Source organism: Alligator sinensis, unplaced genomic scaffold, assembly GCF_000455745.1.
Source record: "Alligator sinensis unplaced genomic scaffold, ASM45574v1 scaffold159_1, whole genome shotgun sequence".
Classification (NCBI taxonomy): Eukaryota; Metazoa; Chordata; order Crocodylia; family Alligatoridae; genus Alligator; species Alligator sinensis.
The window spans coordinates 739,317-763,911 of NW_005842222.1; the positions used below are offsets into that span (position 1 = coordinate 739,317).

The 24,595-nt window shown below is 42.1% G+C and overlaps 1 protein-coding gene across 4 annotated transcripts in view; it reads left to right on the top strand.

Annotated features, from left to right (window-relative positions):
- IQGAP2 (IQ motif containing GTPase activating protein 2) overlaps positions 1-24,595 on the top strand; it is a 175,576-nt gene that overhangs the window by 92,134 nt on the left and 58,847 nt on the right. The window contains exons 7-14 of one of the 4 annotated variants that reach the window (XM_014521523.2): positions 4,695-4,873; positions 5,493-5,580; positions 6,118-6,281; positions 6,792-6,879; positions 15,774-15,937; positions 16,934-17,094; positions 18,553-18,677; positions 23,156-23,319. In XM_014521523.2, the coding sequence (XP_014377009.1) occupies positions 4,695-4,873; positions 5,493-5,580; positions 6,118-6,281; positions 6,792-6,879; positions 15,774-15,937; positions 16,934-17,094; positions 18,553-18,677; positions 23,156-23,319 (1,133 nt within the window). The remainder of the gene's footprint in view (positions 1-4,694; positions 4,874-5,492; positions 5,581-6,117; positions 6,282-6,791; positions 6,880-15,773; positions 15,938-16,933; positions 17,095-18,552; positions 18,678-23,155; positions 23,320-24,595) is intronic. The other 3 variants (XM_014521524.2, XM_014521525.2, XM_014521526.2) reach the window with 3 other exon arrangements.

The window sequence follows — 24,595 nt, forward strand, 5'->3', positions numbered from 1 at the left end:
GCTCTTCCCCAGAAGAGGAAGTGCCTGTTGCATCATGGGAATCTTGTCACATACTTCGGGTGGTAGCAGATTCCGGGGAGGAGGCAAACTAAGTTTTTTGAGGAAGAGAGCATGCACATGTAGTGTACCACCACAAAATAAAGCCTGCAAAAAAGGACACATTAAATGATTTAATAGAAAAATAGGGCTAGAAAGGACCTCAAGAGGGTGCTTTTTCATATCCTGGACATAAATGCAGAGGAACCCTGTTGCTCTCAGCAGATTGAAAAATACATTTAAGGCTATGGAAAAACATGCCTGTTAGGAAATTTGAAAGGAGTACGCACTAGCTGTTAAGCGCTGTTACATCACATGGTGCTGTAGTCATACCAGTTAGCTAAAATGCTGCAACTCTGTAATCCTGAATGAAACTTTAACTCCTGTTCCATTTGACATTGAAGTAGCAATGATATACTGTAGCTATATTTGTACAGTTATAGAAGTGTTCAGACAAAAGTTACAGGGCTATGGCTTAGATCAGTATAATTTTGTTTTCGTATCATTGTTACATCTATCAATACCAATACCAATTTTTTTGTCTCCTGTCAGCCCAGGGTTTATGCTCTAAGGGAGACTTTTTTTTTTTTTTTCCCTAGTAGTTGTTCAGACTTGTTCTAAATGTCCCACTGGGGTTTCTAACGCGTCTTTCCACTGGTAGACAAATTCACAAATGATCACATCATGCTATTGTGTTTTTCAGTTATTCAGCCTTTATTTTAATTTCATCTTCCAGATGAAACTTCATATTCCACTGAACCATTTTGTGCATTTTGTTTTATTAACTTGTGCATATCTGACTCATTAATAAGACTCCCCTTTTACCATTTAACATTATTTTACATCTTTATAGACTTCAGAGTGTTGAATGGCAATCTCTAATTATTCAAGTGAGGGTGTTAATCCTCCTAGGCAGCAAGGTTCCTTGTGTGAATTTGATATCTTTTATTAGACCAACCCAAATGGTTGGAGAACAGTTATTAAGCAAGCTTTGGGGTTCAAAAACCCTTCTTAATCCTCCTAGACATCAGCCAAATGAAAGAATGGTAGGCACCTCAACTCTCATTAAGACATTAGGTTACAGCCCAGCTGTAACCTAATGCAATATAATTAATTAGTAAATGACTGACAGATATGTGATGGAGGGTAACAACCATTATATTTAAACAACTGCAACAATCCGATACCAATCCAGTATAAACAACAATACCACAAATCAATACTTATCTAAGAGAGGGTGCCAGAGCATAAGCAGACTTGTATGCAGCCAGTAATTGCTGCAGCACCCCTTGCACCACAGATCTCGAATCCCCCAGACCCTTACCCTGCACATGCACACACGTGTTGGTCCCCCAGACTCTCACGCTGTGTATTCACGATTTCTGCCGCTTTACCATGTGGCTATTGGCTACTCTGGGCCCTCTAGCCTCAGGTGCTCCAAGCACACTTTGGGTAACTACACATAATCACCCTGGCTGCTTCTCCATGAGGTCACCCAGGACAGACCAAGCTGCAGGGGAATGCCCCTTCATCCCTTGCACAGCCCTGGGAGTGTGAGGCAGTATGGCTTGAATCATCCTAGAGATCCCCAGGATAGGTTGAGCTGCAAAGAATGCTCCCCTCGCACAGACCTAGGCTGACCTGGGACTGTTCAGTGCTGGGGAGGGGACATTGGGATAGCTATATGAACAATCTCAGACTGTTCAGGCAGCAGCAGGAATTCTTTGCCACATCAGAGGTCTTGGGAATTGTACAAGAAGGTGCCCTGCAGGGCTCCCTAACAGCTCACTGATAAGTGGTCCATTTGGGAGCCAGAGGGGGAGCAGAGGGCTGTGAGATACTGGGAGTCTTTAGGACCCTGAGTAGTGTTCATGTGCTTAGACTGGTGCTAGAAAACTTCTCAGGAGAGAGAACATCCTGTTTGGAAGTCCTCTCATTCCTTCTCGCAGAAGGAAAAACACACTAGCCTTTTTTTTTGCTTGTATCGACTCTTTTCTTCCACTTGCTGGAGAGAAGCTGCCATTGAGAAATAAGGCAGGGGAACTTTGTCATCAGAATTTAGGCTTGCTATCCTTGCTTTCCCATCTGGGGTTTGTGCCTTGCGTTTGGGTAGTGCCTTCCATTCAAGTGGAACTTTGTCCTGTGGAGCTACTGCTCCATTTGTTCATGCTTCTGTGTAGCCTTTCTGAGAAATATAGTGCAAGGCCACTGTCCTTGGTGCAGCTATAATGTCCATACATGACAAAAAGCCCTGCCAAAGAAGTTCTGCACCTCTCTTTCCCCACCACCCAAAAATCCCTCCCTACTTGCATTGTCAAATGCATTTATCCATAACAGAAGTTTTCAATAACAAAATTAAGCTGTTCTTGATTCCTTGACAGTAAAGTAACATTCTTATTCATAAATGCTTTCTGGAAATGTACTGGGAGAAGGTTGTGAGATTTTTGACGGGGAAAAGTTGTTAGCAAAGCTACATCTTAGTAAATATTTTGTCTGTTTGTGACAGTATTTAGATAAAGAAGCAAGAGTGAATGTGTTAAAGCAAATATTTTAAATGATTGCATATATGTAATCAACAGATGTTCATTTAAAACGCGTCCTCTGTTTCTCTTCTAAGTGAACATTTGTTATGTATGTAATCATTTACTTGTAAAATAGCAAAAGTAAATGTCTCTTTAAACAAAAAATCTACAGTGGAAATAGCCGAATGTAATGGATTTTACTCAAGATTGCACCTTTGTTCTCTGTGCCATGTGAGAGAATTGAGACGAATTTGGATTGGGAGCAACTCCTGGTGGATCATAGGGCATCCTGACTTTTGCTGTTCATGCTAATGTGTGGCTGTAATTGGCTCTACAGACACAAAATGTGTAGAAAAGTGAAATTCTTAATTCTCCTTTTTTTCCTTTTGAATATTCATTTTAAACATTGCTACCCTAGTTCTCCCAGTCCTTATGCTTAAGTGTTTTCAATGATTTGACCAGGCTAGGTGCAAAGAACTGAAAGATGAAAACTGGACCTCTCAATTTTTCCCTTCAGTAATTAATTACACACCTTTTTCAAGAAGGAGAAAAATGTGTAAGATTTTAACTTTTCTGGTTTGGAGGTTTTAAGTGCAGCTTCTCCTTTTAAAACTGGAAAACAAAACCATTCTTAAACCTTTGAAAATGTAAATATTGTCATGCGACTATTCATAGATTCATAGATGTTAGGGTCGGAAGGGACCTCAATAGATCATCGAGTCCGACCCCCTGCATAAGCAGGAAAGACTGCTAGCTTGTGGCCATTATTTCTTGTAACCCCCGGGGGCGCCTTGGTGAATAAATACTCACCAATTCCCTTCTGTGCCCCCGTGATGAACTTATAGGCAGCCACAAGGTCGCCTCTCAACCTTCTCTTGCGGAGGCTGAAAAGGTCCAGTTTCTCTAGTCTCTCCTCGTAGGGCTTGGTCTGTAGGCCCTTAACCATATGAGTGGCCCTTCTCTGGACCCTCTCCAGGTTATCCGCATCCCTCTTGAAGTGCGGCGCCCAGAATTGCACGCAGTACTCCAACTGCGGTCTGACCAGCGCCCGATAGAGAGGAAGTATCACCTCCTTGGATTTATTCGTCATGCATCTGCTGATGCACGATAAAGTGCCATTGGCTTTTTTGATGGCTTCGTCACACTGCCGACTCATGTTCATCTTGGAGTCCACTAGGACTCCAAGATCCCTTTCCACTTCCGTGTCACCCAGCAGGTCATTCCCTAGGCTGTAGGTGTGCTGGACATTTTTCCTCCCTAGGTGCAGCACTTTGCATTTCTCCTTGTTGAACTGCATTCTGTTGTTTTCTGCCCACTTGTCCAACCTGTCCAGATCTGCTTGCAGCTGTTCCCTGCCCTCCGGCATGTCCACTTCTCCCTATAGCTTTGTGTCATCTGCAAACTTGGACAGAGTACATTTCACTCCCTTGTCCGAGTCACTGATGAAGACATTAAAGAGTATCGGTCCAAGGACCGAACCCTGTGGGACCCCACTTCCCACACCCTTCCAGGTCGAAACCGACCCATCCACCACGACTCTCTGGGTGCGACCCTCCAGCCAATTCGCCACCCACCGGACTGTGTAGTCATCCAAGTCACAGCCTCTTAACTTGTTCACCAGTATGGGGTGGGATACCGTATCGAAGGCCTTCCTGAAGTCCAAGTATACGACATCCACCCCTCCTCTTGTGTCCAGGCGTTTCGTAACCTGGTCATAAAAAGAAACTAGATTGATCAGGCACGATCTGCCTGCCACGAACCTGTGCTGGTTTCCCCTCATCCATAATTTGTCCTGCCGGGCTCTCACAAATGTGAGCCTTGATAATTTTTTCAAAGACTTTGCCAAGGATGGAGGTGAGACTGACTGGCCTATAGTTGCCCGGGTCCTCCTTCCTCCCCGTTTTGAAAATGGGGACCACGTTGGCCCTTTTCCAGTCCTCCGGGACTTGGCCCATGCGCCACGAGCTTTCAAATATTCCCACCAGTGGCTATGATGTATTGCTACATCATAAAACTCCTCATCAAGTAATAAACTCCTTTCCATCTCCGTTCCCTGCTTTTTAAAAATATACGGGCTTGATCCAGAAGTACTACTTCGTCACTTCTCAGAGTTTAACTCCTATCATTCCTTTTCAGTGCATGCTGCAGTAATTGCAATTAATGAAGCTATTGAGAAGGGAGTAGCAGATCAAACCATCATAACTCTTAGGAATCCAAATGCAATGTTGCTAAATGTGGATGAAGAACTTGCACAGCAATATCAGACAGAACTCCTGGAAGCTAAAAAGAGAAAAGAGGAAAATGCAAGATTGAAGGTATGCAAACATATTTAGATCAGTTAGCATCCGTGAATTTTGCATATGCTTGATCATTTGGTTATACAGAGCATTTTAAATGGTTCTAGGATTGTGCTTATAAACCGCTGCTAAGCTAATTAGGTGAATTACTCTTATAGTAAAAAATACAAGCTGAAGACCTATGTTAATAGAAGCATAACGGCATACAAGTTCTATGTATTTTTGCACATAACACATGATTTCTATTTTTCCCTCTCAAATGCAGACTTTGACTGAGAATATACAGGATCCCCATTATTTTTCTATTTTACAACTTGCTCTGTAGAAACCAGACTACATTTAGTATCAACTAAAAGTTGAATTAAAAATTCTGTGGATGTAAAATCAATTAAGTAAACAGACTTAACTGAATACAAATTACTGATGCATCATTTTACAGTAACAGAATAAATCTTGTTTTCTATATTTGAAGCTATGCAGCACTAACTACAAAGTTCTTCTCAGAAAGTAGATGATGCTTAAATATAGCACAACTGGGTCCACAGTTTAAGCCTTCATATTTTGGTTGACAATTTTTAACAGCTCTTATATGTGGAACTAATAAATCTTTGAACTGGTAAAGTTTTTGTTCTTTTAGAATGGCACAATTTCAGAAGAAGAAAGAGATGTGTATGAAGAACTGCTCACACAAGCAGAGATCCAAGGCAATATCAACAAGATCAACAGTAAGTTGAATTCTGGTTTTATATGGAAGCATGCATATGGTATCTACAAACTATAGATGACTTTTTTGTCCAAATTTCAGCTGGCCAGACTTAATTTTACAGAAATACGATTAAATAAAAATAAGGCAAAATTAAAAAAGCAAACATTTTGTCAGTATTACAGCAGTTGCTTTAGACTGCAATGTCTTGCTGCTTTTATCACCAGTCTTTTCAGGTGATATCTTTGCTGTTAGGACTTCTTAACGCAGAAGCCATGGTTTCACCTGCTCTGTTTCTCTGTCAGTTCTTGCTGGCTTCAGAATACTGTAAATTTTGAACCCTCTTCTAGATGGACTGCAAATTCAGGCTTAAGCCTGTGTCCTTGAAAAGTCTGTGGGGACTCTGTCCAAGGCTCTTGGAAGGACTGGTGCTTTAAGGTACAGTCCTTTGGATAAAGACTGCTATTAAGTGCCTTGGTTTAGAGAGGTAGATGCCATCAGCAATGGAATTTTTTTTAGCAAAAATGTGTGCTGTTTGTAAGCATTGTTTTCCTTTCAGTTCACATGGCTTTAGTCCAAGTGAATGAGGCTATTGACAGGCAAGATGAAATGGCACTGATGGCAGGTTTGAACCACCCTGCTTTGAGCTTACTTGAAGTTCTGCTGCAAAATTCCTCATGGTACCTAGTCCAATTGTGTGATTCTAAAGAACAGAGAATGCAGGTAACTGAATGGAACATGTTTGCATGATGCCTTAGTTTGGTTTCACCCTGATCCGCATGATTTTTGTGAAATAGGATTTTACAAAAGATTTCAGGTTTATATTTTCCTGAGCACTACAAAACTACTTGCATCCACTGTAAAGTGCATGATGCATTAGTGTGAAGTTCTAAATGAGTTGAAAGGAATTCTTTGTATAGACGGAGTTCACTTCCTAATAATGTTCTCTTGGAAGTTAAGCTTCTTGAAAATTGTAGTATAAAAATACTAATATGAAATAATGGTGAATGAAGACCATTAGGAAGTACCTCTCTGCTTAAGAGGGCAACTAATTTTTAAAATAATGGGGAAGTCCACAGGAAAAAAATTAGCACTGTTTTTGAATGTACTGCTCTGTTATGTACATAGAAAACAGCATGGTAGATTCCTGGTGTGTATCATAATGGAGTTTCTTCCTCTCCTTCCTCAAGTTTTTAAAAATACTTCATTATGCTTTTTTTTCTGATCTGTCAGATAGCAGGGGTTCCAATTATGCTCGACAAAAGTGAAATACAGAAAGACGTTAGTGTGGCCAATGTGGAGGCTGAGGCTCACAAGCTTAGTGAGTAAATGTTTTAATCTCATTTTCACCTTCACCACTTTACCTTTAATCAAGCTGAAGAGTTAGATCCACCTTTCCTTGCATGCAAACATGGTTTCTTTTATACACTGAAACCACATGCATTGCATTTTATTTTTGTTACTGTTCTTCTCAGTGTCACAATTGCCAAGTCACCAATCTGTGCTGCGTTGGATGTATTCTTTTATCTAAGGTAGTTAACACTTTTCTCTTTGAATAACTGTTGGCTACTAGTGGACACACTGGCTAAAACTGAACACAGTGCATGGCTTGGAAGGCTTGACTAATACCTAAACTCTCCCAAGTGGAAACTGTTGATATTTTGTCTGAGTTAACAAAATGATCAAATTGAAGAATATTTTACATTTTTTTTATAGGAGAAGAAAGCAGGTTATTTTGCATTTTTGACACCTTTTCTTCATTCTAGCCTGTTCTGAGACACTTAATGTAAAGGTACAGCAGATAAACCAACAACCACTGATGCATATTTTTGAAAAAATTGTATTAAAAGGGGGCTCTAAATTTACAGTAGTGCATGTGTTAGCTTCTCTGGCTTGCCTTGCCTGATAACATATGCACTAGGAACTCCAGCTCTGGATAAACTGCTGTACTTGCATGCTGTCTGTGGCATGGCTTAGTGGCGGGGCTTTTTCTGTTCCCTCACTCTTTAATGTCTTTCAGTTCAGTTGAACAGCTCTTCTGATGTTATGCAAAAATGTGGTAGGAAAGCAAACTGGGCCATGTTGTGTGTGTGTGTGTATATATACCTATGTATGTTTGTTGTCTTTCTAGTCTTAGAAAATTTGATTTTAGAGTGATCAAAATATGATGAACATTATTTCCTTCAAGGAGAGTTGCTTTTTGGCAACACAAAATTCTTAGACGGGTTGCACTAATTGTATGGGATCATCAGTGTCTCCTTAGGGTTGGAAGGATGTTGTTTTCCGTGTACCTTGCAACCTAAGTGACTTTTGTGTGCTTTTAGTTATTTAAGTTGACCAATTTCTACCTTTTGTAATTATCAACTTTTTAGGAGGGAGGGAATGAGGTTGGAAGTGGGGGGAGGGAACCTGACAGATGCAAAACTTGAAATTTAACTCGGCTGACTGAGTAGTACCTCTTCAAGTATTTTTAGAGTTGTAACAAGTTGACCAAGATACAGACCAAGCATGTAGGTACCTCTCCATGTTGCATCTTAATGCCTAAGATGGTTGGTAAATCTTTGTGTACTACAGACAGAATACTGGGTGCCTGATTCCTCACCTGGAATTTGGCCAAGCCATGTAATGGCATGTAGCCTCAGTGAAGGCTTTAGTTACTGTTACTAGCTCCAGGGAGATTTGTTGGGTTTTTTTGTTTGTTTGTTTTATGGTTACTTTGTGTGCTGCAGTTTTAGGAGACTTTCCTTTCTTTTTCTTTCTTGTTTTAATTTCAAGAGTAGGCACAAGACTTAGACTTGGTCCACAGGGGTAAATGTACTTGGACTCCATGGGTTTGGACTGCTCTGAAAGTACCTGATCAACTGGAAAGTGTCTGCTGTACCGTGAGGAGCTCCATCATATCTTTGCTGCCTGAATGGCATGTACAAAAGCTGCTATTGAGTGGAGTTATAGTCCTAATTAAACAAGTGACTTGGTCACAGACCTGGATATAGGGGAGACCTGATTAGTAGCAGGAAGATGTTGATGATGAAAACCACATTGCTGAATTTAAAAGGCACTTACAGTGGATGCAGTATTATGCTGTAACACTGTCATCTTAGACTTGCTGAATAATAGGTCAGTAAGAAGGCCAGAGCTAAATCTGTCCAGCCACTGGTCACTCTGTTAGTTGGTTTGAAGCAAGAAAAATAGATTTTTTCCTCTTAAAAGGAAGAATTCAAATGAGAGAAATGCACTGGGGGGATGGAAACCAAAGCCGTGAGGTAAGTGGAAAAGTGGGTGATGTGCAGGAAGAGCAATCAGGAGGGGACAACAGGGGAGGTGTTCTCATTCTTTCTGAGAAATCAGAGCTATCACCTAGTTACCGTAGGTGTCTGTACATGAATGCAAGGAGCCTGGGAAACAAGTAGGAAGAATTGGAATTTCTTGCACAGTCATGGAACTATGATGTGATCAGATTAACAGACTTGGTGAGATAGCTCGTAGGACTGGAAAACTGTCGTGGATGTGTATAAACTGTTCAGGAAGGACAGCTAGGGGAGAAGAGGAGGAGTTGAACTTTATGTAAAAGAGCCATATGATTGCTCAGAGCTCCAGTATGAAACAGGAAATAAGCTTGCTGAGACATCTTGGTTAGGGTCGGAGGAGAGAGCAACAAGGGTGATGTTGTGGTGGAGGTCTGCTATAGATCACCAGACCAGGACTAAGTGGTGGATGATGAAGCTTTCTTCAAACAGTTAACGGAAGTTTCCCCATCACAGGCCCTGGTTCTCGTGGGGGACTTCAGTCACCTTGACATCTGCTGGGAGGGCAATACAGCAGTGCACAGGCAATCCTGGAAGTTTTTGGAGAGTGTTGGGGACAACTTCCTGGTACAAGTGCTGGAGCAGCCAACTAGGAGCTGTGCTCTTCTTGACCTGTTGCACACAAACCAGAAAGAATTGTTGGGGGATGTAGTAATGGATGGCAACTTGGGCAGCAGTGACCATGAGACGACCGAGTTCAGGATCCTGAGGAAAAGTAAGGAGAGCAGCAGAGTAAGGACTCTGGACTTCAGAAAAGCAGACTTGGACTCACTCAGGAAACTGGGCAGGATACCCTGGGAAGCCAGTCTGAGGGGGGGTAGAGACCAGAACAGTTGGCTGTACTTTTAAAGAAGCCTTACTGAGAGTGCAGAACAAACCATCCCCATGTGCGGGAAGACTAGCAAAATATGCCAGAAGACGGGCTTGGCTTAGCAGGGATCTCTTTGGTAAACTAAATCACAGAAAGGAAGCTTTTATAAGAAGTGGAAACTTGGACAAAACAACTAGGGAGGAGTATAAAAGCATTGCTCGAGCATGCAGGGATGGAGTCTGGAAGACCAAAGCACAATTGGAGTTGCAGCTAGCAAGGGATGTGAAGGGTGACAACAACAGTTTCTACAACTATGTCAGTAACAAGAGAGAGATTTTTAAAGCGTGGGTCCCTTACTGAATGGGGGCGACAGAGGATGCAGAAAAGGCTGATGTACTCAATGCCTTTTTCACCTCTGTCTTTACAGGCAAGGGTAGCTTGCAGACTATTGCACATGGCCGCACAGTTTGGGGAGGAGGTGAGCATCCATCAGTGGTGAAAACAGGTTAGGGACTATTTAGAAAAGCTGGACAAATACAAGTCCATGGGGCCAGACTGTCTCCCACAGCATTCTCTCAGTTAAGCTCAGGAAGTACAGGCTGGATGAATGGTCCGTAAAGTGGATAGAAAACTGGTTGGAGCATCGGGCTTGGAGGGTAATAATCAATGGCTTGATGTCTAGTTGGCAGCTGGTATCAAATGGAGTGTCCCAGGGATTGCTCCTTTGCTGGTTTTGTTCAATGTGTTCATCAACTACCTGGAAGATGGCATAAAGTTGCACCCTCAGCAAGTTTGCAGATGACACTAAACTGAGGGGAGTAGCAGATGCACTGGAGGATAGGGCTAAGATTCAGAGTGATGTGGACAAACTGGAGGATTGGGCCAAAAAGAAATCTTATGAGGTTCATCAAGGACAAGTGCAAAGTCCTGCACTTGGGATAAAATAATCCCATGCACCATGATAGGCTGGAGGCTGACTGGCTGGGCATCATCTCTGCAAAAAAGGACCTGGGGTTTACGGTGGGCAATCTGAATATGAGCCAATAATGTGCCCTTGTTGCCAAGAAGGCTAACAGTATACTGGGCTGCATTGGTAGGAGCATTGCCAGCAAGTCAAGGGAAATTATTATTCCCCTCTATTCAGTGCTGATGACACCACATCTGGAGTACTGTCCAGTTTTGAGCCCCCCACTGTAGAAAGGATGTGGACAAGCTGGAGAGAGTCCAGTAGAGAGCAGTGAAAATAGTGTGTGCGCGCGGCGGGGTGTTGTTGATGGGCATGACTTCTGAGGAGAGGTTGAGGGAACTGGGCTTTAGTCTGGAGAAGAGAAGACAGAGAATTTAATAGCAGCCTTCAACTGCCTAAAGAGGATGGAGCTAAACTGTTCTCAGTGGTGGCAGATGATAGAACAAGGAGGAATGGTCTCAAGTTGCAGCAAGAGAAGTTTAGGTTAGATATTGGGAAGAATTTTCTTACCTAACAGCGTAGTAAAACAAGTTATACAGAGAGGTTGTGGACTCTATCCTTGGAGGTTTTTAAGACCCAACTGGACAAAGCCTTGGCTGGGATGATCGAGTTGGGGATGATCCTGCTTTGAGCAGGGGGTTGGACTAGATGATGCCCTGAGGTCCCTTTTTCAACCCTCATTTTGTATGATTCATACTGCTGAGCTGGGTTTAGTCTTCTGCTTCTAAAGCAAGTGCCTTACCAGCTCTGAAGAACTAATTGCCATTAATAACCCTGCCCTATAAGAGCACATATGTAAGTTATTTAAGATATGATGGGTGTGTTTAACTAAAATCAGGGATTCAGAATTGCTTCTCATCTCTGGCTGCCCTGTCTCCTACCAATGGCTATCAGCTCTGATTTCAGGAGGGATTCTTAAGCAAATAGCTAGTTTTAACCACAAGTCTCATTTGAAGAGTATGGAGAGCACCCTCTCCAAGTTTGCTGATGATACCAAGTTATGGGGCAAAGTTAGTACAGCGGAGGGCAGGGAGCAGATTCAGGCTGACCTGGACAGGTTGGATCAATGGGCAGAGAGAAATAGGATGCAATTTAATAAAGATAAATGTAAGGTACTCCACCTGGGAAGGAGGAACCCCCAGCACACCTATAGGTTATGGAGTGTCCTTCTCAGCAGCTCGGAGGCAGAGAGGGATCTTGGAGTCATAATTGACTCCAAGATGAACATGAGCCGGCAGTATAACAAGGCCATCAGCAAGGCCAGTCGCACCTTGTTGTGCATTAGCAGGTGCATGACTAATAGATCAAAGGAGGTGATGCTCCCCCTCTATGCGGCACTGGTCAGGCCGCAGTTGGAGTACTGTGTCCAGTTTTGGGCGCCACACTTCAGGAGGGACACGGGGAATTTTGAGAGGGTCCAGAGGAGGGCTACTCGCATAGTTAGTGGCCTTCCTGATAGACCCTACGGGGGGAGGTTGAGAGAGCTGAATCTCTTGAGCCTTCACAAGAGACGGCTGAGGGGAGATCTTGCGGCCGTCTATAAATTTATTAGGGGAGGTCAACGGGAAATAGGGGAAGCGCTGTTTACTAAGGTGCCCCAGGGAGTGACTAGGAATAACGGGTGTAAACTAGTTGAGAGTGGATTTAAGTTAGATATTAGGAAGAAATTTTTCACAGTAAGGGTGGCCAGGATCTGGAATGGGCTTCCAAGAGAGGTGGTGCTATCACCTAACTTGGAGGTCTTCAAGAGGAGGCTAGATAGTCACCTGGTTGGGGTCATCTGACCTTGGTCCTCTTTCCTGCCAGGGGCAGGGGGTTGGACACGATGATCCATTGTGGTCCCTTCCCACTTTACAATCTATGAAACTAGGGGTTCTGGTGCTTAAGTTCCTGGTCAAATGAGCCCCTAATGTTCTGTAGATGTATTTTCAGTGTCATTTATATTGAGGAAGTTGCTGGAATTCTCATCTCCTTGAATCTTTCTGAAGGATAGAGTGATGTTTCCCCCTCCTCCTACCCAGCCTTCTCTTTCTCTTTCTTTGCAGTCTTCAGGGGCTGCCTTCCTATCTTTGGATTTTTGTCATGGTTTCTGTAAAACCCTGCAGCCTTCCTACCTGAAGTACCAACTGTTCTTCTGCTGTGGTGTAAGCTGCCATTCTTGCTATTAAAAAGTCTAAAGGAAGCTCCCTGGTATTTTTTTTCCTGGGCACCCTTGCTTTAGACCAGGAGTTGGGAACATTTGGCCTGTGGAGCCAGAGGGTAGGGCTGTTCCTGTTCGTCTGCCTTTGTTCCTTACACCCCCCCCCCCCCCCCCGGGCCAAAGCTGCAGCATGGGCACAGATTCCACCCAGTGAGGAACTATGTTGGGGCCAGGCAGATTGCAGTTGCACCTGTGCCACAGCTGGGAGATTCAGAGAGGGGGTAAGAGGGAGCAGCAGTAGTGTGAACACAGCTTCCAGCTTTCCAGCCCTGGCACAGCTCCCTGCTGGCTGGAAGCTGCACTTGCATTCAAAGTTGGGTATGGAGGGCTGGGAGCAGCAGCAGTGGTATGGGTGCAGGTGCAGGGAAGGTTTTCCCCCAAGCACTGAATGTATCACCAAAGACACCCAGCCTGCATCGGACTAGATCCAGGATGTTCAAGGCTGCGGCTTGAAAAACTGCTGGCCATTGACATAGGTTGCGTTTATGTAATGCTTTCATAGCTATCCCATGCAGCCTCAAATGGTCTTGTAGCATGTTCCCCTTTGCTAATGTTGGTCTCCTAACCTTCCCACCCAAGGTAAGGTTGGGTGAGTTTGAGGAATGTACTGTAGCTGAGCACCATTTTACTCTGGCAGGACATCTCAAGTGCCTTAGGATGCTTGCTTACCCAACTCTTTTTTTTTCTATCTATACCTCTGAGTCAGTGTGTTTTAACCTTATTAGACTCAAGGCACCCCTTGGAAAATTCCAGCTCTCAGTTTTTTCAACTATGGAAAAAACACTCTTTTTTTCTGTTGCAAAGAGCTTGGAAAGATCACAACAGGTCAATGTTTATGATACTCTGGATTCCTAGTTGAAACCTCTGGCCATGCTCAGATGAGCACGGATGTTTGGTTCCCTTGGGACAAAAAGTAGCAGCACAAGGTGTGCCGCTGCTGCTTGTCCCCAGGGAATGTCCGTGCCACATGCGCTCTAGTGTGCGAAAGATTATCCTGGGTGAGGTAGGGGAGGCTGAGGCCAGCAACCTTACCTGGAGTCCTGGGGGTTGAGGAAGCTGCAGCCGCGGCGCTTGTGCAGTTTGGAGCCTGGCCAGCAGCCAGAGCATGGCTTTGGGCAGCCACGTGCCCCACTTTTTCCGTGTAGTTTTGACCCCGGGATCTCCTGGGATCAAACCCCTTCCCCCACACGCTACAGAGGAGCAGTGCAGGAAACACCAGAATGAGCAGTATGTAGCACTGCAGATGGGGCTGCGGCACCACGTTCCGCACAGCCACACTAGTCCAGATGCAGCCTCTGGGTTTGCCTTCTGAATTATGTCTGCATATCTACCAGTGCTAACATTGCATGGCACCCTTGAAATTATCTCATTGCACCCTGGTTGAGCATCACTGTCCTACGTCAAGTAGACTTTACAGCCTTCCCCCTTGGGATTTTAGCCTTGTCTTAAATATATTTTAAAAAAAACCATAAGGCTGAAATGATTTGTGTACAATTTCCTTGGGTGCTGTCTAGAGCAGTGATGCTCAACCAGTGTTGCAGCACCTTGATGTGCTTTGAGATCCTTTCAGGGGTACCATGGGGTGTCATGCAGTGTTATCACTTCTAGGTGTGCAACTATAATTCACAAGATAAGCCCAAGGATTTCAAATAGGACCCCGTAATGTAACAAATGTTCTGGCCTGTTGTGGTGTTTTTTTATTCTTTTCAGTAGAAGAATTATTTTATTTTCTGTAGTCAAAATACAAGTGGAAGCTAAGGGCTGGCATTTTTCCAAGGGATGCCTCGAGTTTGAGGGGTGTCTTGAATCTAAAAATATTGAGAATCGCTGATCGGATAACTTTCTTCAAGATGGTATCAACCAGGTTTGTGATGACTGCTTCTCTTGTAGCACTCTGTCTCATGCCAATAGGATGAAGTTGTAGTAAGTACAATTTCTTTGGCCTGCAAAATGTAAAAGCTAGTGTTCCTGAGTGTCTTCTCTTTTGTTGATCTAGATGTGTATTTGTACCCATGAGGCATGTGTTACATGGGAGGTGAATTCTGAGCTACCCACAAGGATACTATTCCTGTAGTGATGCAGAGGATGCAAATAATAATTTAATGTAATTCTAATAGTTTTTCTTGCTTTACATATTGAAGGAATTTGGGGTAAAAATTAAGGTTTAGTTTCAGGTAGTGACACTTAAGTGGCTGAAGTCTAGTCCTAATTCAGACTAACTCAGGAAAAAGGGAGTTGGAGGGTAAAGGGAAATAGGAAAAAAGTGGCAAAAATGCAGCCTGCATGTCATCCCACCCTTTAAGCATAGCTGTTTAAAATTCTAGAAGCATGAGAGCAGCCTGGCAAATAGCTTTCCTTTTGGTCCTATTGGTACTCAAAGGGTAATTTGTCATTGCTAGCTGACTTGGTTTTTAACTAGAATGGGCAGTAGGTGGAGTTGGAGGGGAGATGGATGTGATCATCAGAAGATGATGATAGATGTGACAGAAATGAGAGAGAAGGAAATGCCATATTGGAGCAAAGTAAAGTTGGATGTTTAAGTTGATGCTTCAAGTGTCACTTAATTGTTCAAACATAATAAATGCCATTAGATCCCTATCCTTACCAGGGCTTGTGAGGGCAAACTTCAGGATAAGGAGGTCAGCATAATTTAACTTGTAGAAGCTGACTTCAGGAGTTTGTCAAGGACTTGATATATCCAGTTTGGATAGCAATTATTTTTTGGAAGAATATGGATCAGTTATTCTTAATTTACTGCAGCTAAAATTCTTTTTCCTTAAGAGAGAGAAATAAATTAAAAAAAATAAATAAGTTACATCTGTAGTTTGTCTTCAGTGTGTGATGAAATTTTGGATATCCTAATTGTCTATATAATATTAAAAAACCCTATGACATGCAGAAATTTAATAGGGCTTTTCCTGCTATTTCCCAGAACTTATAGCAGTTGACAATATCAATACTGCGATTCGTAATTGTGAACCTAGTAAGACACTGGTTGCACTGATGAAACCGGAGGCTCAGTTACCTGTTGTGCACTCATTTGCTGCTGCTGTCTATCAGGCTGAACTGTTCAACCTTCAACAACAGAATGCTGTGGTAAGCGTGAAAAGCTCGTGCAGTTCTCTTTCATGTTATGTAATCAAGCCATGAAAATCACAAATACTGGTGTATGAACACACTTTTTGGTACTTGATAAATGTTAGGATAATTAAAATACCAGGCCATTTAACTGCTGTCCTGGGTATTGCATAAATATTTTCTGACCGCATGATTGTATGGGGGCAAATTAAGTGCTCCATAAGTGAAATTCAACTTGCTTTATGACTAGAGGTTTGGTTTTTTTTTAAGAGGGGTAGAGGTTGCCAAGTAAACCAATCTGTGGATAGGCAAATACTTGGTGCATGTTTGCCTTGCAGCCATGGTGTGTTCTAGCCAGGACAGACGTGAGCCATAGCCCTGATCCTGCTCGCAGGCTCCAAATGTGGAAATACATGGGTGAAGATGCTTTGGAGTGTATTTTGGTGAATGTTGCTGAGCATACTGGAGACCAGAGCTCTTGAAACGGGGAAGCCAGAGGGGGCCACTCTTATGTCTTGCTGTTGTATTTCCAACTTTGCAATGTGCTAGTGGGACCAGGTGCACAGGACATGCTTGGGAATGTCCAGACTGGGGCACATCCTGGTCACCATGTAGGGATGGATACCTTAGTGTTTTGTCTGTCCAGAGATTGTTTTTCTTGACAGACTTTGGCTCTGATTAAATTCTTGTTATAAGACATTCACTTTTACTTATCCTTTGAGGTCCTAGTATACATCTTTCCTTGTATGGAAAGTATTGTACTGATTATAAATGAAAGGTCACCTTTGTCTCATAATTTTTAATTGTTAGTTTGTTATAGATCTTCTGAGTCAGCTCTTTGTCCTACACAATCCCAACTCATTTAACACCTATAGTACAGTAAACTGATATTTCTGTAACTGAGGAATTCCTCCTTGCACTTCATTTTTAAAGGAAATCTATATGGCGCTCTGACTTGATTGTGTCAGTAACACTGGTTTACCTTCCTGGCTGAGGTGTTGTATTGTCCTACAGAATTACCTGGCACATGATGAACTGTCAATTGCTGTAGATATGTTGTCAGCTGTTGTGTTGCTAAACCAGGCCTTGGAGAACAAGGACATCCTGGCAATAAAGACTCATCTTGAATACCCATCTATTGGCTTCAATAACCTGGAGGAGGAAAACCTTCAACGGTAAAAAATACATAGTTCTTTTGTCCAAATAAAAGCAGCTTCTACAAAGGGAATATAGTGGGCATATATTCAGTTACATTTTCTGTCTGTAGTGATGGTGAAGCTGAAAGGTTGCTAGGTAAACACTTGTGCAGTCTACTTATTGACGGGATAAACTGTTAAAGCAACTGAACTAGATTGATTGAACGGTTGGAGCATGGACAATAAAACACTCTTAAATGTTTGAGAGGTAAAGAATATGGAGAAGGAGGGAGATATTCTCAGAAATTAAACTTGACCTGACAAGTATGCTGTTTGGCACTAGGCATCTGAACTAACTAGTTGGCTTGGAACCTATTGATCAGTAGTCTCTTACTGAAACTCTGAGAGAATCTTTGAAATGAGTATTTTTGTGTAATATACTAGAGATCAGGAATCCCATAAAAGCAGGGTGTCCTCTGCCTCCTTTCTGTGAGCCATACTATTGAGAGAGAATGAAATGCTTTCTGCCTCATGGCCAGGGCTGCCATCACATGTTGCCTCGCAACTGTTAAACTGCTGCTTGTAGTTAGGCAGCAGATTGGGTATGCCACTTTCTCAGCTTCTACTTCCTTGCTAGCCTTTAGGAGGAATGGTGTGGAGTCCTTACTGGCAGCCTTGGTTTTGTTCTCCCATTTTTAAGGTTCTGACTAGGAGAGAAGAAACTTGTAAATGGATGCAGAGTGGAAGAATGAGACTCATAGGTAGGGCCCCAAGTGAGAGGGTTATCTTATGTGCTAGAAATGGCTCTGGCAAGAGTTAGAGGGGTTAGTCTTGGCAGAATACTCATCTCTGGCCATTGCTTTCTCTTTGACCAGCCACAGGCTGAAGGTAAAGTGGCATTCACTTCTAGTTCTAAGCTGTCTTCTGGTATTGCTGTGAACTGTTTCAGAGTCAACATCAAATAATTTCATGGTTGGATTAAGTGCTTTGGTTTGAGGAACTATGGAAATGTTTTACATTGGTTAGCTGCAACTTAACCACTTTTTTTTGATCATTTAAAAAAAAAAAAAAAAAAAAGGGAGGGAGAAGAGTTGTCATACCTGATATGAAATGCACTTCAGCATAGGCTACAATTTAAGTTCTTTGAAATATTAAGATATTTCAGTTGATATTAAAATTAGTATTTCCTTGGCTACATCTCTTTTGGAATGCAGATATACATGTTAATGAGGTGCAGTTCATAACTGTATGGTAGGTGTCTTGGGATGAGATGATGAAAATATTGCACAACTGAAGATGCACGTGTGGAGCTAAGGCAACTTGCATGTTTTTGCTCACATTGTGCCTGGCTGCAGATGTTTGCAATCATGTTTTTCACTTTCATGTGACTTCAGTTCATTCCATAAGAAACATTTTAAAATATAACCAATGAAGAACAGTGCATCTAACTGACTCTTTATGGGAACTTATATTGATATATTTTATATCTTCCCATAGTTATGCTGACACGTTATTGTCTATTAAGTCAGAAGCTTCATCTCAAGGACAAGATTATTTAAGTTGGAATGATATACAGAACTGCATTGACATGGTTAATATGCAAATTCAGGAAGAAAATGAAAGTAAGTGGTTCTGGTTTTCAGTCATAGGCAGAGGTTAATGTATTTTCAGAGCATAAATTCTGTACTTCATGGCCTTGGCAGGGCATTGCTTGGAGAAACGGGAAGGAACGTTTACGTTGCATGTTCCAATGACCCTTGTCTCTCTTTCTTTGAAAATACTCTTGGCATATCCTTTGTCATTGAAAGGTATCCCAGAATGCATTACTCATGTGACATCACAGATGCCATGGTCTGTCATAAAAACCAATATTTACCAGAATTGGGACAATAATTCTGGCATTTAGTCTCATTTAGAGATTTGACTGAGTCAATAAGTACAGGCACAATTTTGGGTGGGTGATACTACCTCATAAGTAGTATCCTATTTTCAAGGCATTCTATGGTAAATGTCCCTTAGATCATTGTCTAGTGGGGAAGGAAGACATTCAGTGCACACTTGCAATTTAGTTGTCTGTTCCCTGCTCCCTCACAAAAACAATGTGGTTTCCTGTGTTATTACAGCGGTGTTCTCACTTTTCTTTTACCGTAAGTTAGTGTTGGAAGTTGCTTTATAGCTTTTCTTTTCCAGGTTGAACAATAGCACTGTTGTCTTAATGAGGGTTCTTTAAAACAAATTTGGGGGCTTCTTATATTTGAGTAATTGAATCCCTTCATTGCTAGAGGCATTTTTTTCTTTAACTTTTATTAGACCAATGATAGTCTAATACATCTGGTTCCAAAAAGATATCACAAAGTCTTGCTTCTCGTATATTTCCAGGACCATCACAGCTACAACAACACTCCAACAAAACTGCAGTGGTGCTGCTAGACATTTATTTTTCTTTACTGCATTTTTATAAAACATCAGGATATGCTATATCATACATGCTTGAGCCAAAGAAGCTATTAAGTAAATGGAACAATTGTCAATGACTAACAATATTTTGTCTCTTGTCATAGCATTTTTTTGCAGACTTTTTAGAACTTAGTGTTGCTTTAAGTAAATAGGAGTTGCAGGTGCTCATTAACTTGGGGAAACTAGACCACATGTTAGCAAGAACCAAAGTTGTTAGGAAGGCACACTTCTAGGGCCACTGCCTAGAAGAGAACTGCTCTGATCAAAACTATCTACAGGACCTGAAAAGCCTTTTGGCACTCGATTTACTTTATTAAAAAGCTCAAATCCTCTGTGCCCATAATTTCCACTCCTCGCTGGTAGTGCCCCAGGGTTGCCATGCAGAACCATGGTTATCTCAACTTGGACAATAGTCAAGGGCCTGTTACAGACCACCTTTTTTAAAACATTTTTAAAAATATATGTGGAATGTTATGCGGTCATAACTGCTCTGAAACTGTTCTAACTTTAAGGCTTAATGCTATCTTAAACCTACACAACTAGACTTTCCACTAGAGGACTGGTGAGCAGGGGTGTGGACAGGAGTCAGGACTCTGCTCCTCTGACGTGGCGGGGACGGGTGACATGTGGCTCAGAGGTGGAGAAGAGGGAGGTGAAGGGAGCAGGGAAACTCAAAAGACCTTTTTCCTCTGATTGATTTGATGCTGGTTAAAGGTGTGCTAGACTGAGAAAATCCTGAATTTATCCACACAGTAGGTATAACATAGGCAGAATAGGGGCAGACTTCCACCCATGTGCCTCAGCTGTGGCCTGAAGGGAATGAAAGAGGTCCCCAGGCCATCATCCTGTTGATATTGTTCACGTGGTGACAGGGCCCAACTAGGCAAGAAAGTGTCTAGCACGTGCTCCGATCCATCAGTCAGGAGAGCTTGCTCTGGCCCTGGAAGGACTCTGTGGTGTTGGGAAGCCTCAGCCTGTTTCCCAATGTGAGATGATTTTGAGCTTCCTTTGCAAAGTACTTTGAAATACATGGATGATGAATTCCACATAAGTTTAAGTATGGCTTTGGTAGGTGCTCGCTATCTGTCTGGGCTATCCTTACTCTGTCTGGGCAGCACCTGGCTATGCCTTTCCTGCAGCTGCTTCTCTTCCCTCCCTAGCATCCTGTGAACTAGATGCATTTAAATACCCTTGACAAGGTGCTACCTGAGGCAGCCCTCAATAGATTTGAGGCACCCCTCAGTAAATGCCAGCTCTTAGTTTTTCACTTTTGTGTTCCTACTGTAGAAAAATAATAGAGCAATTCTTCTGTTGCAATCAACTCAAAAAAGCATTCTACTCTGATAGGGCCATGGCACTGGTTGAGAATCACCAGGTTAGATCACTTAATCCAGTGGCTCCTTGCTGAGGGTGAACCCCTGGCAGCTCTGTGCTCCATATGGAACCACTGTGTGACAAGACCAGCAAGGTTTGAATTACACTCTGACTCATGGCAGGGTCTGTGGTGGTGGCAGCCAGAAGTCAGAAGGAGATGCCACTGCCTGAGCTTCTTAAAAAGGTGTGGGGCAGGTTGGGGGATCTCATCTTTTATACAGGGGCTCATTGCTTTCCGCCCCCCCCCCCCCGGGATTTCAAACCCTGGAGGCCAAGGAGCCATTCTACCCTCTGCTCCCTGGAATCCCTGATCTTGCTACAATTAATGCAGTGGCTGCATGCTGAGAGTGGAGTTGCTGGGTGGCTAGAGCCATGGTCTTCCCTGCACTAGCTGAGACCCTGTCAGATCTGCTCAGTGTAGAGCCTCCAGATAATGAAGCCATGGAGCTGGGGGAAACACGCTTCCCTGAGCTCTATGATCTTATTGCAGTTAGGCCCCTGCCACACACAATGCTTAAGACATGATTAAACAGTTAATCACATCCTAAATTGTAATCTAGCCACACATTAAAACATTTGATGGGCCTCATAAAACAAGGAATAAGCCAAAGTTATTCCACAACAAATGTGTTGTGGAATAACAACACATTCAACATGTGGCCAGATGTGCCCCGAGGCTGGAATCCTGCAGCTGATCTAGGCTCCCAGCCTTGGGGGTATATGGTGCCACCCCTGTGCCTGGGAGCCCTGTCAGGCTGGAGCTGGGAGATTGCTCTGGCAGTAAGGAGTGATGGGATCTGATGTTCAATCTGACAGTTATGTCCCCTGCCATGAACATGTGGTATGCTGGGAAGTGCAGTTCTGTGAATTGCACATCAGATCCCATTTTGCTTTTACCTGTATGTCTGGCAGGGACCTTAAGCTGCTCAAAGTGACTGCACTCGGTGTGGAGGGAAGGGGAGGTAGGGAGAAGAATAGAGGTTTGGAGGGTGGAAATGGGTAGACAGGCTGGAAGCTGTGCATTCTGGGAATCTGGAGGACTGCAAATTAAGCTTCTTTTTTTATTACATCCCTGGAGCTGTCCTAACAATGACCTGGATAAGACTGATCAAAGCTAACCTTCACTTCAATTGGCTTATCTTCAAAATGTTTAGAAGATACTTAGCATGGGATATAACACCCTTTAGTGGGTAAATGCTCCCATTTTAAGTGCCTTTTATAATGGTTTAAATACAACTGTAACACTCCTCCTAGCCCCCTAAGAGCCCTTGTGAGGTCATAGGACTGTGACCTCACCAGTTAAATGAATGTATATACACCTGAGGAAAAAAATCAACAGATCCCAGGCAACCATCAACTGGAATGCACTCTGTCACAGGTGATGGCAAACTGCAGGGATCCATGTTTTTATTTGCAAGACTGGTATAGCAAAAATCCTATGAAAATCACTCTGCCATGCTTCAGCTCTTCTTTTTAAAACAAAAAACTAGGGTCAAAACTTAATTGCAGCCCTTTAAAGTTGTGTGCCTTTGAGACCTGCTGGACACCCTGTTTTCCCCATTGTCTTCACTGGGAGTTGTAGCTGCTCAGCAGTTCTGAGATTCAGGGTGTGGTGTGTTTTGGGTTTTTTTGTTTTTGGGGGTTTTTTTTTTTGTTTGCTTGTTTTTTTTGGTTTTTTTTCCAGGCCACCGAGTTTTAAAAAAAAAACCTAACCTGAATATACTCGGGGAGAATTAGGTGAAATAGAGAGAGTGTTTGAAGATACTGTTTTTATATAAATTTCACCTAATACTCCTTGAGTATATTCAGGTTAGATTTCTCTAACTTGGTGGCCTGAAATGTAATATGTACATGTATATGCTTGTTTGAGAAAATGAATGTGCTGAAAACTATTTTGAATAGTCTGATATAAAAAATTCTGAGTCCTTTTAGGGAAGGTATTTATTCTGGAATTTTTTTTTTTCTTACTTTTGAACAATGTGTTTTGGTCATCTTGTTTTGGAACAAAATGAAAGAAGTCTCTTTTTATCCTTTTTTGAGAGAGAATTAAATCTGATATCTTAAAACAAGTTAGCTTTAGTTAAATACTTAGTTGTGGGAGCAGGAAAAAATCCTTGCTTACTATTTGTCACTTGTTCTCTGTTTGGGATAACTTAAGTTAAAATTACTATATTGGGGTTTAAACCTCTTTATGGCACCAGTCTTTTTTTGATTGAACTTGGTGCGAGATTTAGTGCATTTTTAAATACTAACACGTTCCCTTTCTTAGGAATTGTTGCAGTTGGCCACATTAACGAAGCTATTGATCAGGGGGATCCTGAGAAAACTGTAGAAACATTGCTGCTGCCTACAGCCAAACTGCAAGATGTGAAACCAACAAATGCGAGGCATTATCAGGATGTGCTTTACCATGCCAAAGCACAGAAATGCAAGGTAAGATATCGGGGAACTAGCTACTGTTTGTCACACTTATTAAATGCCAGATCTTTCTACCAGGGTTTTTAGTTTCTACCTGAATGCAGTCTTCCCATGGCATTTGCAGTGCTTATGGTGTTTGACTTTACTGTGACCATTGCAACTGCATCCAAGTGGTAAGTAACTTTAATTTTCAAGAACTTTTTATTGTATATAGGAGCCTGGGAGAATACTTAAATTTGTGCAGGCTTCTCTGTGTTCGCTGATTTGTTTCTTCTCTGATATTAACTTGCCACGCTTACTTAAAGAATCGCTAAACTTTGTTTTTATGTCAAGACTGCACTGAAGCAGTTGGTTTATTGGATCTGGTCCCTTGTAAAGATTGGGAACAGATGGATATTTTATAGCTAGAAGACAGGTTGAGCTTTTGCTGCTAGGTAGAGGGTTGAAGCACTTGTAATCCTAAGGAAAGCATGGAATTGACTTCAGTGGAGGGCCATAATGATTTTAAGCTTGGGTTTTTATAATAACTGTAGTGCCCCCTTTTAACTCTGACATCTGCTTTAGTCATTACAGCATGCTGATTTGTTTTTCTAATATGCCATTTAAAATTAAACCAACTCAGCATGATGCCAATGTCTGCTTCCTCATAGTTGTTCCCTGGTTAGTATCAGTTTTAGGGTAGGAAAATAAACAAAGATGGACATAACCACTTTCATGATGTAATTGAACACAAGATTAATTATACAGCTGTTTGCAAATTGTTTTAATGTTCAGTACTTGGACTATAAGTTTTAAAATCATTATAAAACAATTCCTAAGAAGAATTTAAGGCAAGTTACTCATTATATTGAAGAATATTTCTGTGTTGCTACTAATTGTTTGGTAGATCTTGCTGTATTATGGAAGCCCTTGTAAACTTACACTTGTTTGTCCAGGTGGCACTTTTGATTTATAAACTTAAAGGTAGTTCAGGATAGGAAATTTCAGGAAAAATTAATTTGAAGTTTAGTCAGTTTTAAACGAGCATCTAACACAGTTTAAAGAGTCTTTGAAGCCATTCTCAACTGACTGAATTTTCTAATGTGGAGAAGTTGTAAGGCTGGTAAGTCTACTAGATATTTGATTTAATATTTGAGATCTACAGTTTTTCTAACAAATCAATTTATTTAACTGTCATCTTTGTCAAGCATTAATGCATTGTTAAAAGAAATGATCTGGATAAATTCTTCTGTGGAAGCATTACCAGATCTGAAGTATATTTCCCCCCCCACCCCCCCCCCACGTATTCTTT